The sequence below is a fragment of the Chrysochloris asiatica genome, unplaced genomic scaffold, assembly GCF_000296735.1.
Source record: "Chrysochloris asiatica unplaced genomic scaffold, ChrAsi1.0 scaffold00076, whole genome shotgun sequence".
Taxonomy (NCBI): domain Eukaryota; kingdom Metazoa; phylum Chordata; class Mammalia; order Afrosoricida; family Chrysochloridae; genus Chrysochloris; species Chrysochloris asiatica.
This window is the reverse complement of record NW_006408594.1, coordinates 12,692,469-12,708,698: the sequence shown is the minus strand read 5'-3', so window position 1 is coordinate 12,708,698 and position 16,230 is coordinate 12,692,469. Positions and strand designations below refer to the sequence as shown.

At 44.2% G+C, this 16,230-nt stretch overlaps 1 protein-coding gene across 1 annotated transcript in view; it reads left to right on the top strand.

The window, feature by feature from the left end:
* RIC8B (RIC8 guanine nucleotide exchange factor B) overlaps positions 1–6,767 on the top strand; it is a 153,062-nt gene extending 146,295 nt beyond the window's left edge. Inside the window, exon 9 of the mRNA XM_006865251.1 lies at positions 6,199–6,767. Within this exon, the coding sequence (XP_006865313.1) occupies positions 6,199–6,310 (112 nt within the window). The 3' untranslated portion in view covers positions 6,311–6,767. The remainder of the gene's footprint in view (positions 1–6,198) is intronic.
* The last annotated feature ends 9,463 nt before the right edge of the window (positions 6,768–16,230 follow it).

The window sequence follows — 16,230 nt, the reverse complement described above, 5'->3', positions numbered from 1 at the left end:
CTGGCCAGATGCCTGATCAGATGAGAAGCCCGCCATGATACTGTCCCAGTGCCTAGAATGGGCTCTTTATCCAGTAGCCATCACTGTACTTTTTGATGATAACGAGGGCAGTCTTAACATGTGTTAAGGCCTGTGTATAGCATTGAAGGTAAGTATGAAGGAGTTGTTGCTATGTGAATATCTTAATCCTGGTGCACATTTCAGTATACAGTATCTCCATTTTACTCTGTTACACATATGTATAACACCTACTCATCCTACTTAGATGGGGACCTTCATAATTCAGGAGCAGTTCCTCTTCATGAAATGGCCTGTTTATTGAGGACCGTGACTGAATCCGGATCCTTCTTGTAACACTTGCCATTGCTGGGATTTACCTATGATCATTTGCTGGTATTTTTGCAGAGAGGGTTTGTACATCAGTAGTAAACATCAGTGACAATTAGGGAGGGTGCTGTGTGTGACTTTGGGGCTTAGAATGTCTTGATTAGAAATAACAGCAATAATGACCTTGAGTGTCTTAAAAGCTTTTAAAATAGATAGATTAATACTTAGAGTCTTAAAATTAGAATAGATTCTTGGGGATCATCTTGTCCAACCCCCTCCTTCTATAGATGGGGAGACTCAGGCCCAGAAAGGCAAATGACTTGCCCAAGGACACATAAAAAGTTAGTGGAAGATCTGAGACTAGACTCTAGATCTCCTGGTGCCCTATATATAAGAAGCCCAGTCTCTATCAGTTAGTGGTTAGGAATCCCAGGCTGTGTAGTAAAAAGGGAGTCTTTTTTCTCTGGACTTTCAGAATGCCTAATGATATTGATTCATCAGGGAAATAATTACAGTTAAAATAATATGAGAATGATATCTGACAAATGGTTCCCTCCCATTCTACGTTGATCCCATGGCCCATGTACTGTATTTATTGAGTAGCTAGTGTGTGCCCCATGCTTACTAGATACTGGCAAATCACAACTAGAGAAGACATGGATTCTGCCTTCCAGTTACTCACTGTTGAGAACTAGACATCACTGGGAAGTATGATGTAGAATTTCCTATGAATTGCTAATATTTTTTGTAACTCTGTACATCTTGATGATGAAAGTGAATTATTTTCCCAAAGATGTAGTTGTTATTTTGTTCATAGTTCGGTTATTAGGAGGTTCTGTAAGACACCATACTCTTTCTCTATGTGAAATTGCAAAATATCAAGTACAACTAAATTTAGTTCACATTTATTGACAATCTGCTATCTGCAAGGCACTGTGCTAGACACATAGGGATGAAAAAAATTAGTTAATAATTAAAGCATAGAACATAATTTGTAGCATGTCAGAACGATAGATACTGTTTTCTAGCTTTCAAACTGGGTAGTGAGAACGATTTTTAGTTAGTAAATAGTCTTAAATGTAGGCCCCTTGAAATAAAAGACCAAATACCTCTGTGTTCAACTCCAGGCTTGTTAGCCAAGGAGTCAGTGTCTCTATGCAAATCCTCTTCTGTACCCCAGATCTCTTTTGAGCTTTCTTTTCCTTTACCTCAGCCAAGCCAGCCTGCTTGCCAATCCCTGCATGCAACTGACTCTTGTTCTGTGCCTCTGCTTGACTAACTCTGCTTCTGGGATGCCTTTCACCCTTGAATCCATGTCCACCACTGCCTTTGGGTGTAGTCCTGCTTCCATCTCCTGCAAGGAGCCTGTGCTCACTTCTCCTCACGTGTGTGTAGCCCCTGCGACTCAGGTGGGACTCAGTAAGTCTTCTCACTCCCTGTCCACATCTGACTCTAGTAAGAGACAGTGGAAGCCAGTGATTCGCCAGTCCTTTCAGGGGTAACTTTATAGATCAAAGCTCTCATTTGAGCATTTGTGGGCTGCTAGTTGTAGGATAGAAAAGCAGAGGGCCAGAAACATGAGGCTATAGGGATATGAGAAACCAGCCTGGGGTCTATAGGAGAAACTAGTCATACATCTATAAGTGAGTCATTCTTCCACTTCTAAAGAGGACCGAACTCTCGACAAATTCCAAATGCAGAAACGGTGTATCAGTGAACTGTCAGACAGGAGAAGCAGGGCTCTGTTAGTCGTCACAAGCTTGTTGATCTCCTGTTCTGTAAGTCTCATACTGGTCACTGTGCGTCGGTGCTTTGTGTCTTCTGAACTGGCGGAAAGCTTGAGGACAGCGACTGTGTCTTTTCTGTGCTTATGCATAGCCTTCTTCCACTTGTTCCTAGGGAGTGTCCTACACAGGTGTGGGGAAGTCTCCCCCGTAAGTATGGGGCAGCAACTTCAGCTGCGGCTTCAGCTACATTCCAGCCACGGCACTGTGCACTTTCCACATAGGAAAGTGAGGTGTGTGGGCCTCTCCTCGTTCTGCAGAGAAACAAGTTGAGGTAGTTCAAGGGTTAGAACCCAGGTGTGTCTGACTCAAGAGCCTATATGCACTTTTCTGTACACCACAATCACCGTAGCTCGTGTTTACAAGTTCTTCAGAGTTCACACAACTTTCATCTACATTATTTTTGGTATTACTCCACCTGCTGCTGCCACTGCCATTATTCCTACATCCTCACTAGGAAATAAGTAGCATTGCTGTCATTCCCATTTCATGGATAGGAAAACTGAGACTCAGACTTGCCCAAGGTCATACAGCTGGCACTCGGAAGAGCCAGGGCTTTTGACAGGCTTCCTGGTGCCACATCTTTTTGTTCTTCCAACTACAACACATCACTGTCTGAATTCATTTGTTCACTGACTCCTTTCCTGCAGAAATACCAGTCAGCCCAGGCATCTCCTGGAGATGTGGAAAAGAAATTAGTTCAGACCTCCAGAGGAACTCCCAATGTACCCAAAAACTAAACTCTTGAGAAGAATCCATTCACAAGAGAGAATTAAAATATGGGCCCCTCGTTCCATAAATGCATTCCTGTGGTTTGGCAATAAAACTAATGTAATCTTCTTAATTATTTATGTTGCAAAATTGGATTAGGGAGTGGGAATGAAGCCAGCGGACTTGATTTGAAAATCCAGGTACACCTCACCCTACCGCACTTCGCTTCATCGCACTCCGCGGATACTGTGTTTTTTACCAGTTGCAGGTTTGTGACAACGCTGCGGCAAACAAGTCTTGTCAGCACCATTTTTCCAGCAGCATGTGCTCACTTTGTGTTTCTGTGTCACATTTTGGTATTTCTCACATATTTCAAACCTTTTCATAATGCTATTGCACAATTAATGCAGTACAGTGTACACACAACTTGCTTCTGCACTGGGAAACCAAGAGAGTCAGGTGTCTCACTTGATAGTGGTGGTCTGCAGCTGAACGGGCAGTATCTGAGGTCTGCCTGTATTCCTCCAAGGTCGGAGGAAGAATGTGCTAGGTACACCCTACAGTTAGTTGACTGCTTTTTATGACTGACATCCAGTACTGTACTGGTGTCAAAGAGACACGGTGGTGTTAGGCTGAGGGGTGGTTGTTTGTCCCTGTTGCTGGTAGAATTCCTCTAGTCCCATCTGCTATTCATTCTCTACCTGTCCCTCTTCGTGATCCCCTACCCCTCCTGACTGCGCCCTCACTCCACCAACCCCTTTAGACCATTGAATTTTCTTCTCTGTCTTAATGTTTCATCCCTAGCATGTTGTCCTCCTTCACCTCTAACAGTTCTTAGTGTCCAATATCAAAGTCCTTCAGCACAATCCGTTAGAATTAGGAACATGTTTATTGTAAAACAGAGATGTGTAGTGTCTGTCCGTGCTAAAGTGAAGCTTAAATGGGAGCAGATTGTCTCTAGCTACCTGGTTGTCACACCAGCACCTCAAGCTCTTCATGTCTAGTAGATACTAGTATCTCCCCACCAAACCTGCTCCATCTCCTGTGTTTTTGTCCAGTCAGTGGAGTCACCGTCCAGTTGGCCATCCAAGCTGGAACTATAGGGCAACAGTTACACTTAAGAGAATATGAGAATGATTCCTGGAAAATGGTTTCCTGCTGTTCTACATGTATGCTAAGGTCCATGTGCTGTATTCATGGAGCACCTCTTGTGTCCGTTGTACCCCTTCCTCCCCTTCATGAACCCTTTACCCTTCCCAGAGGTTATCCCATCTGCCTGAGAGAGACTGCCTTTTCTTCCCAAAGCCACACCTCTCACTCACACTATGATGACCTCCTAATAACTTCTCTTTCTGCTTCCAGCTTCTCCTCCCCACTCCAGTGAGTCTGCTCTTCTGTGAAAACAGACCTGATCACACACATACACACACACATATATATATACATATATATGAGAATGATTCCTGGAAAATGGTTTCCTGCTGTTCTACATGTATGCTAAGGTCCATGTGCTGTATTCATGGAGCATCTCTTGTGTCCGTTGATCTTCCACATCAGATCTCACCTCCTTCCTTTGTCATTTAAGACACCTGACTCTTGGAACTCAAACTACCCTTGCAACCTCATCTCCTGCCACCTTCACCAAACATCACCATTCCCCAAATGCTGGGCCCTTTCATAGCATCCTGGGAGCACAGAGATAGGGAAGATGAGTTCACTCAATGAGAAAAGTAGTATACATCCCTCCTTCACACCTTCCCCACCTTCCACGCACAGTGCGGTTTATGGTCCTCTCAAGAGCTGTCACAGTTCTTGGGACCTAGTTGTGGTCCACCATTTGCCACAGTGTGTTTAAATTCTTTCTCATGTATTTGTTTCACCTGTTCGTCCAGCCCAGCAGCTGGGCCCAGTCTTCCTTTTCTACCAGTTTCTGGCACCTAGTTATGGAGCAGGCGAGCCAATGTGCTCCTCCAATAGCGTTAGGGTCGTTAATCCAGGTGTGGTGTGCTGGGACAAACACTGGACTAGCTCTCGGGAACCCTATGCCCAGGTCCAACTCTGCCACTAGATCTGTGACCTTGGGTAAGTCACTCAGTTTCCTGTATTAAAGGAAGGGGTTGGACTAAATGATCTCTAAGGGTCCTCGATGATGCTGACCCCATTTCTTGGATCAGGAAACACGTTTCCTACTTCCTCACACTCAGGAGCCTCCACTTAGCCGTTCAATCATCCACATCGCTCAGACAGACTTGTCAGCCTCTCAGAAATGCATAGTCTTCTGGTGCTGGCCAGAGCTGCTTGGTTAGGCTCCTGTGGGCTTATTCTTAGCCCTCCCCAGGTGTCTCACTGGCCCTCAGCCAGGAGGGAGCCCGGCTGTGTGCCAGCCTAAGGTGATGACAACGAGGAGGGTTCGTTTCCCTTCCTTCCGGATCCCCACATCCTGGCTGCTGCCACCCAGGTTCTTGTCACAAATGTGTTTGCAGGGGGTGATGCCCGTTTCTGTGGGAAATACGTGTTAAGCAGCACATGTGCCTTTCCTGGCCTCTCTGAAGGAGGCACCGCTGACCTGGGGAGAGGACAGGAGTTAGCGCAACAGGTTCATTTGCCATAACCGCCATGCCATAAATAGGAGCCTGAAAAGATGAAAGAAATCTTTCCTAATGCTTTTTGATTGGCTTAATCAATAATTAATCATCTTTAGATGAGGCTGTGACTTGTGGAGTAGATATAATTGGATTAGCTGAAAAGAGGCAGTTGGGGAGCTTTGAGGAGATTAAAATGGCTGTCAATCCCGTAATTAAACTGCCACAAACAAAAGCAGTGGTGTTAAAAAGAGAGAGAGAGGGGACAAGAAAGGGTGCAGAGAGTGGCGGGGAGAAAGCTGGGGAAGGCCAAACGACTCGACAAATACTGACGTGTATCACTAGAGATTGTGGAAGCAAAATCAAATCGGAGAGACTTCTTCCAGTGAGTGAAGAGCTTGTGTGTTAAATCAGCCATTTAATTGTGTGCTTGGTCCACTGGGGGCAGGTGAAGTTTTGGCAACTTCATTAAAACAAAATGAATCCACACACAAAAAAGGGCGGGGAGCTAATTATTAAAAACAGAAGAGACCTGCACCTTGCCCTGAGCCATTTAGACCTTGACTTTTCATACTTTTAATTGGCTTAGTAGAATGAATGAAGTCTTTCATCCCCCTCTTTTTCTTTCTGTGCCCCTTTCATCTTTCCTGTTACAAACACACAGAGAGCTTGAAGAAAAATACTCTGGTTTTTAAAGACTTTTCTTTTTGAAGGATGTGTATCTGGGCGGGGAAGGGGTGTGTGTGATGCTGGTGAATACTTTTTTCCTCTCTCTCTTTTATCTCCTTTTCCAGAGAGGAGTTGCTTAAACCAATGGGACTAAAGCCTGATGGGACAGTAACGCCTTTGGAGGAAGCGCTCACCCAGTACTCTGTTATCGAAGACACCAGCTCCGACACAGACTGAGCGCCACCTGCTCACCGCGCCGTGTTGCTTCTATCAGCGTCTTTTCTCTGTAGCTCCAGGGGAATCTTCTCTCCAAAACATTTATGCCCTTGCTTTGGCTAGAAACACATTAACTGGTTTACTCACTGAGAGTCCAGCCTATTTAAGGGGTGATCCTGTGTTTTTTGCAATATTGAGGCATTCATACAGAGCTGCAGTTAGATGGAGTTACAGGGGCTAGAAGCAGGAAAACAAAAAAAAAAAACAAAAAAAACTTGCATTTCATCAGCATGGGACCGAAGGACTTCTTTCCCTAAAGCAGCCCTGCTTGGATCTGGCAATTCTGTGTGCCACGAATCTGGGCAGAAGATTGAGCAGTGGCCACCTCTCACTTGTGTGAGGTGGCCCTCTGAATCTTTCCAGCAGACAGAGGCACGTGCCCACAGAATGAGCCATAGAGAAGGGCTGAGGCGAGCCAAGCAGCTGCTCCAGGAACCTAGCACCACTCTTCACGTCATTTCAGTTTTTATACATACATGGAAATAGACACACGCAGACACACACAGAGCCCCAGACTCGCAAACTGACTCTGTCACGTAGAACTTCAGAATGCAGCTCTCCCTGTAAGGAGTTATAGATGATGGTCTCATTCTCAGGCAGCTACAATGCCTATTTATTCCCTCATGTACCTGAACACTAGTACCACAGAACTAAACCACCGTCTGTATCATTGCACAGGGGGTCTGCATTCTGAGGTCTGACTCGGGGTGCCAGGAACACACAGCCTCCAACCCGGTGGTAGGAATGGGAACACCCTGAGCATAGGGAGTTCTTTGGGGCTTCTGCTGAAGGGAGGGAGGCAGCAGCCCCCATTTGTACATATAGGTCATTCATATGTCACATGTTTTAAATTGGGGACTGTGTGTGTGTGTGTTTGTGTATGTGTTCTACCTTTCTACCATATGTGATCAGTTTAACGGTAACTTTATTTATTTAAAACATAAGAAACACACATAGTTACTGTTAAACTGATTAAGGTTGTTTATTTTTACTTTTAGAATTGGTCATATGAAGAAGTAGATGAATCATGCACTAGACAGTGGGCCTAGATGACCAGTGGCTAAAGTTGGAAAGGGGTTGGTTTCCATGTATATGTGTATATCTGTGTATATACATACAGAAACACACATATATAGAGAGAGGTAGGTAGATAGGAAATGTGCTTAACCACTGCCTTTGAAAACGTTAAATGAAATAAAACATTGGGGTTGATTCAATGTAGCCATCTGTGTGTGTTTCTTTATAGGGACGTGGGGCAGACCACGCTGCTGTACTGGCCATGCTCTATAAAGTGCTTCTACCCCCGTTGTCTCACTTCCCCTTGGCATAGCCTTCCCAAGGGCAGCTAAAGGACGGGGGTCCTAGTGAAAATGGCACTTCCCTGGCAAAACATCCCATCAACAGCCTGCAAGCTACCAGAAAGGAGCCTTAGTGACACAGGGTTAGGGGTTGGGCTGCTCACCACAAGGTCAGCAGTGGAAATCCACCAGTCGCTCTACGGGAGAAAGACAAAGCTATCTGCCCCCTAAAGACTGATGGTCTCAGAAACCCTGGACAGTGTCACTACAGTCAGGACTGACTCCGTGGCAGTGGGGTGGGTATGGGGGTTTGGAGCTTCCGGAAGAGGTGTCACAGTTCCTTCTGTCTGCTTATTGGGCATGATCTCAGTAATCTCATCTTTCGTGAAAACCTGCCTATTTTCCTAAAATACTTAGTTAATCTGGTTTTCAAGCCCACCAAGAATGGCAAAGAAGGAGGCCTGCTAGATTGAAGGCAGGCATACTGAAAACAATTTAAAAAGCCAGCTGAAAACTGGAGCAAGAGCTGAGGGGAAATGGGAAACTATTCAAGGCATGGCCAGCTGCGGCATTCTCTAGTTACCAAAGGACCATTAGTTGGCCCAGAACATACCTCTGCACACCAGGATGGCCGTGGCCTCCTAATGATGAGCCTGAAAACTTGAAGAGGATACAGTGCGTTTGGGGATTTTCATCCAACCAAACTGGTTGGAGGAGAGGTTGTGGGTACCCAGGTTTTTACTGACCACATATAAAATGAAGTTTGGCAATTCTTAATTTTAGGTCAAGTGAAATGTTTAGGGGGGAATTTTTTAAGTATTTTTGTTATTTCATTCTCAAGATGCATTTTTAAAGTATTTTTATAATTTCTACAGTCAGAGGGCTTTGGCATGAGTGTCAGCTCACCTGAATGAAGCCACGTGTGATGAAATGACATTTTCCCAGCGTTGTGCCGTGTCCATGTGTGAACTGTCCTGTTGAAGCATTTGTGCTCTGCTTTCAGAGTGCTGTCTCATTTTGAGCTTCCCTGTGCTGTGCTAAGATTTGTTTTTGAGAGGGGATAGGAGGGAGAGGCGGAGTGTGATCTCCCCAAAACCTACTTCCTGGCTTGCACCAGGGAGAACTAACTTCTGTTGAATGTTTGCTATGTGCTGGGCTTGTTATGTATGTTGGCTCACGTAACCCTCATCACATCTCATTAGAGACCATCTCCAGAAATCTGAAGTCAGTTACCAACAGCAAACAGCTAGAAAGAGTCCAGTCTGGCCGGCCTGACTCCCAGCACTGCCCCCAAACCTTTACCACACTGCCCACTGGGCTCACACTGTGCCTCCTTAAACACTTTGGAATGCTGGGAGCCCCACCCTTGGGAACAGAGAGGGGCTAGGGGAGTAGTCATTCTCAGGCCATTTAAAGCAATAACTACTTAAGCAGAACTGGTTTCACAGAACTTTTTAAGCAAGGATGTGACCTGGAGTTGAAGGATGAGTGGAGGGCTTGCTCAGGTAGCACTGGATATCAGATGAGGACTTGGATGACTTTAGAGCACATCAGAGATGAGCTTCCCCCAGACATCAGACCGGCAGTGGGGGCATTCAGAACATGCTGTAGCCCCCACACTTGGCTGGTTCTTGTGTACACACCCTCCTGATCTTTGAAGCAGGGTTTGGAGGAGTCTGTCCTGAAACAAGGCAACTGACAGACGTGTGTGGCCCTATCACGTGCCCAGTGGCCCTGGGAGCTGGCAGGGTGGGGTTATCCCTCCTTGATAAATGGGGACGCAGACCACAGCAGTACCGTGATTCCAAACACCCCCTTGGACCACATTAGTTACTGTATCAACTGCATTAACTCCCTTTTTCCTCCTGATTAGAAAAGTAATATATGTTCATCGTGGAAAGTATGGAAAATGCAGAAAAAGAAAAAAAAAAAACCCAGTCCCACCACCCTGAGATGATTACTGTTCATGTTTAGTGTATTTTCCTTCCTGTATTTTTTCTATGCATATATAATTTATTTTACTACAAGATTGGGATCATGCTGTATTTACAGATTTGTACCCTGCTTTCTTCTTTAACATATTGTGAGCATTTTCCCATGTCAATAAATATTCTTCAAAAAGTAATGACTATATGATAATCCATTCTATAACGTGTGGCAAACACTGCTGATTGTGCCTCCCCAATGTTCTTCCTGACTAGCAGAATAAAGCATGCTCTGCTACCACCAACCCCCAAATTCAAAGGGTTCTGCTGCCTTTCTGGAAGGTAACAGGAGCCCAGGTCAACACTGAGGAGGAACAGGAAATCTTAGTTCTGCCAGACCACTGTTCTGCAGAAGTCTCTCAGATGTGACAGCAGCTGCTAGATGCTAGATCCCGAGATCCCACCAGGACAGGTTACCAGCAGGGATTATCTGGTTTTGTCTGTGAGAACCATTGGAAAGTAACAAGGCAGCCAGAGGAGTTAAAAAATGCTTCTTCGTGGAAGGAGAATGAGATGCCAGTCATAATCGAGGGCAGTTAGTAGTAACTTCCGTGGAGATGTTGTTGTTGTTGTCAGGTGCCATCAAGTCGGAACCGACTCATAGCGACCCTATGCACAGCAGAACGAAACAATGTCCGATCCTGGGCCAACCTCACTACCGCTGCCACACTTGACGCCATTAATGATGCCATCTGGCCAATCCATCTCGTTAGGGGTCTTCCTCTTTTTTTCTGACCCTCCACCTTACCCAGCATGACATCCTTCTCCAGTGAATGTTTCCTCCAGACAATATGTCCAAAGTAGGAGAGACGAAGCTTAGCCATCTTGACCTCCAAGGAGCACTCTGGCTGCACTTCTTCCAAAACAGATCTATTGGTTCTTTTGGCAGTCCATGGCACTTTCAGTATTCTCCTCCAACACCACAACTCAAAGGCATCAATTCTTCTACGATCCTCCTTATTCACTGTCCAGCTTTCGCATCCATATGAGGCTATTGAAAACACCATGGCCTGGGTCAGACACACCTTAGTCCTCAAGCTGACATCTCTGCTCTTTAATACTTTAAAAAGTTCCTGTGCAGCAGATTTGCCCAGTGCAATACGTCGTCTGATCTCTTGACTGCTGCTTCCGTGAGTGTTGATAGTTGATCCAAGAAGAATGAAGTCCTTGACAACTTCAATCCTTTCTCCACTGATAAGAATGTTGTTTATTGGTCCAGTGGTGAGGATTTTTGTTTTCTTGACATTGAGATGTAATCCATATCGAAGGCTGTGCTCTTTCATCTTCATAAGTAAATGTTTCAAGTCCTCTTCACTTTCAGCGATCAAGGTTGTATCATCTGCATATCGCAGGTTGTTAATGAGTCTTCCTCCAATCCTGATGCCACGTTTTTCTTCATAGAACCCAGCTTCTCGTATTATTTGCTCAGCATACAGGTTGAATAAGTATGGTGAAAGAATACAACCCTGTCTCACACCTTTCCCAATTTTAAAACATTCAGTGTTCCCATGTTCTGTTCGAACAACTGCTTCTTGGAGATATTAATTCACTGTAATTCCAAAGGTGAGGGGATGCAAAGATGGGGACCACTGCTACTCTTCCATGAAAAGTAAGGTGACACCTGTCAGAACGATTGCAATTGGGGAGCAAGACATGGAAGGAACAAATGAATGGTGTTCCAGGTGCAAATTGTATGGGTGAGGAGGAAAGAGTTTTAGAAGCTGCTACAGGTAAAAAGATTTCGGAAAAGAGAGAGGTTTTCTGAGAGGAGCCAGCAGGAGTGAGTCCCTACCACAGGCTTTCAGAAAGACATCAGCCTTACGAGGGCAGTGAGTGTACAGGAAGAGAATGAAGCCTCAGTGTCTGGCACTCATGGTTTACAATGAATAAGCAAACTCATGATCACAGTACATATGTCCTCAGGAGAACTGAAAGAACAAGCCTTCCAGCACCATTCTGAGATGTGTGATTCAGATGGACCGTGATGGTGAATGTCTAGTCTGGAGAAATGGGAGTCCTAGTGTGACGCTGTGGGATAAGAGCAGGACCATGAGGTTGGTTTGAACCACAATCTCCTCTGCTCTTTAAACTCACCAGCTGCTCCTTGGAAACCCTGTACTGGGTCGCTATGAGTTGGAACTGACTCAATGGCACTTCAACAACAATGACAACGTTCTAGAAATAAGCAAAGTGATTCTCTGAGACTTCTGGACTCAGGCTGACATTTTCACTTAGTGCAACTCAGTGAAGACTGGACCCTGGCCTTCAGCTCCATCCAAGTCTTTCAGACTTACACCTTCTCTCAGAAGCACTGGACCAGCTGTGTGTATTGTGTGCACAACAGCGCATGTTGTGCCAGACACTGTCCAGCACTTGACATGCAGTCTCCCTTTAATTTCATACATTTTTCAGATGAGAACACTGAAACGTAAACAACCAGTACAGCATGAATGGCACACAGCCAAGCAAGTGGCAAAGTATAAACTCAAACTTGTCTGATGCCAACTTCATGTAAACACAATGTGTTTACTATTGCTTTCACAATCAAATATTTGGAAGAAGGATGTCCAAAGAAACAAATGGGAAAACCAGAGTTGGGAAAATAACATTTTTCTCAACTGAAATTCAATTTCCATTTCTCTTTCTCTATACATGGAATGGTGTGGCTTTGTAGGATCAGCTCTGGACTGTGAACCACAAGGTTGGAGGTTCAAATCTACCAGCTGCTCCTTGGAAAGCCTGTAAAGGGTCAGTAGGAGTAGGAACCAACTTGACGGCACTTAGCAATAACAACATACATAGACTAGAAGCCCTGGTAGTGTAATGGATTACAAGCTGGCCTGCTAACAGCAAGGTCAGCAGTTCAAATCTACCAGTCGCTCTGTGGGTGAAAGATGAGCTTTCTGCTTCCATAAAGACTTACAGCCTCAGAAACCCTTTACAGGGTTGCTTTGAGTCAGAACCGACTCCATGGCATTTAACAACAACATATATACATAGAATATAGAATCCTATTTGGAGCTTTATGTATCTCAAAAGCACATAATTAGTTGATTGGGCATCTACTGTGTGCCAGAGTCCTGGTATGACACTAGGATAATCACTGGACTTACTTCAAGGTTGACAGTTCCAACCCACTAGCTGCTCTAGGAAACCCTATACAGGATTGCTATGAGTTGGAATCAAGTCGATGCCACACAACTGTTTGTGACGCCAAAGTCTGCACTTGGTGTTACAGGATGCCAGGAGGAATGTGGGATGAGTAACCAAGTTTCATAGGAAGTGCCATATGAGCCGAGAATGAGCTCTCTGTGTAAGGAGAAAGGCTGGCTGGTCGGAAACAAACCACACAAACTGATTCAAACAAGAACTCATGGACGCCAACTACACAAGGTGGTTACAGAGCATGGGGGTAAAGTATGATGACATGATGGTGAGACGTACCTCACTACATGTAGGAATATGTCAGGAGAGACCACCATACTAGGTAAAGTGGAAGGTCAGTGAAAAAGAGACCCCTAACAAGATGGATTTGACAGTGACAGCAGCAATGGCCTGAGACATCACAGCAGTTACGAGGATGGTGGAGGAGCTGACAGTGTTCCGTTCTGTTGAGTATAGGGCCGCTGTGAGTCAACCAACCTGACTGCACCTAACACGAACAGAAGGTATAGCTCATGACTGGACACGTGAATAGCAGCATTCCAGGGAAGAAAAAGACAACCAGAAAGGTGCAGAGGAAGGATGGGGTGAAGGACAGACAGGAAAGACACCCAGCTGTTGTCTCAGTGCCTAAGAAGTATCACCAGGGCTGGGACTAGCACAATGGCAGTAGGCATAGAAACGAGAGGACAGACTTACAAAACAGAGAAACTGGAGTAAACACAATCTAGTGTTGGAGAAAGGCAAGAAATAGCTCATATGCACTCAAATGAGAACGACTTTTGAAAAAAGCGCATCTGAAAGCACTGGTTCCTAACCTGTGAACTATAAGCAACTGTGGGCTTGGGAGTAGGCAGGCAGAGCAGTGATATTCTTCATTTCCAGTCCTAGTCTGAATCTGGCATGAACCTCTGGCAATTTCCTGTCAATGTACTATCGCAGTTGCTTTTGAAATATCTTCAGCAAAATTTTACTTGCATGTGATACTAGTAACATTGTTCGATGATTTCTACATTCTCTTGGGCACAAATACGAATGTCTTCCAAAATGTTGGACAGACAGCTGTTTCCCAAATTTCTTGGCATACATGAGTGAGTGCCTCCAGTGCTGCATCAGTTTGTTGAAAGGTTTCAATGCGCACGCCATCAATTCCCAGAGCCTTATTCTTTGCCCATGCTTTCAGTGCACATTGGACTACTTCCTTCAGAATCATTGGCTATTGATCCTATGCTACCTCTTGAAATGAATGCACATGAACCATTCGTTTATTTTTGGTGCCATGACTGTGTATTATACCATCTTCTTTTGATGCTTTCTGTATCCGTCAATATTTTGCTCATGGAGTCCTTCAATATTGAAAGTTGAAGCTTGAATTTTTTCTTCAATTTGGGCATTAGTGGCCTGAAATGGACAGGTGTTAGTCATTTTGAGTCAATCATATGGTTTACTATGCCAGGAATGACAAATTCAAGAGGAATGGTGTAGTATTCATTATAAAAAAGAACATTTCAGGATGTATCTTGAAACACAACACTGTCTGTGATAAGATAATAGCCATACACCTACAAAGGAGACCAATTAATACCAATAGTATTCAAATGTACGCACCAACCACTATAGCCAGTGATGATGAAATTGAATTCTACCAACTTTTTCAGTCTGAAATTGATCAAACATGTAATCATCTATGTAACTACTGGTGATTGGAATGCGAAGGTTGGAAACAGGAAGGATCAGTAGTTGGGAAATATGGCTTTGGTGATAAAAATGATGCTGTATGTAGATTGCTTGATAGAATTTTTCAAGACCAATGACTTATTCATTGTAAACACCTTGTTTAAACAGCATAAAAGGCAATTATACACATGGACCTCTCCAGACAGAATACACAGAAATCAAATTGACTACATCTATAGGAAGAAACGGTGGAAAAGCTCAATTTCATCAGTCAAAACAAGACCAGGATAAGACTGTGGGACAGTCCATCAATTGCTCATATGCAAGTTGAGACTGAAACTAAAGAAAATGAAAACAAGTTCTCGGGAGCCAAATGTGACCTTGGACAATTCCCACCTAAATTTAGAGACCATGTCAAGAACAGACTTGATACCAGAAGAGCTTTGGGATGACACCAGAAACATCATACAGAAGAAAGTAAAGGGTCATAAAAATGGATATCAGAAGAAACTCTGAAACCTGCTCTTGAGTGTAGAGATGCTAAAGTGGATGAAAGAATAGACAAACTAAGAGAGCTGAGTCAAGAATTTTAAAGGGCAGCTCAAGAAAAAGTCAAGTATCATAATGAAATGTGCAAAGATGTAGAGTTAGAAAATCAAAAGGGAAAAGAACATGCTCAGTTGTTCATTTCTCAAGTTCATTTCCTCATTTAAGTTGGAAGAAATGAAAAAAAATCAAGCCTCAATTTATGATATTCAAGGACTCCAAGGAGCTCTGGTAGCAAAGTGGTTCTGAGTCGGACCGCTAACCTCCAGGTCAGCAGTTCAAAACTACCAGCTGTTCTGCGGGAGAAAGATGAGGCTTTCTGCTCCCGTAAAGACTGACAGCTTCAGAAACCCAATACAGGGTCGATTATAAGTAGGAACCAACTCCATGGCTCAAAACCACCACCACCATGAGCAAAATATTGAATGATGCAGAAAGCATCAAAAGAAGATACAAGGAATATGCAGAATCACTGTACCAAAAAGAAATAGTTAGTGTTCTACCATTTTAAGAGGTAGCATATGATCAAGAACCGATAATACTGAAGTAAGAAGTCCAAGTTGCACTGAAGTTACTGGTTAAAAAAAAAAAACAAGGCCACAGGAACTGACAGACTACAAACTGAAATCTTTGAACAAATGGATGTAGCACTTGTTGTTGTTGTTAGGTGCCATTGAGTCGGTACTGACTCATAGCAACCCTATGCACAACAGAATGAAACACTGCCCGGTCCTGGGCTAACCTCACATTTGCTGCCACGCTTGAATCCATTGATGATGCCATTGTGTCAATCCATTTCACTAGGGGTCTTTCTTTTTTTCTCTGGCACTCCACCTTACCAAACATGATATCCTCCAGCGACTGGTCCCTCCTGACAATGTCTGAAGTATGATAGGCAAAGTTTGGCCATCCTGGTCTCCAAGGAGCACCCTGAATGCGCTTCTTTCAACATAGATCTGTTAGTTATTTTGGCAGCCCATGGCACTTTCAGTATTCTCCTCCAGCACCAGAACTCAGAAGCATCAGTTCTTCTATGGTCTTCCTTATTTACCCTCCAGCTTTCGCATGCATACGAGGTTATTAAAAATACCATCGCTTGGGTCAGGCACACCTTAGTCCTCAAGCTGACATCTTTGCTCTTCAACACTTTAATAAGGTCTTGTGCAGCAGATTTGCCTAATGCAATATGTCATTTGATTTCTTGACTGCTGCT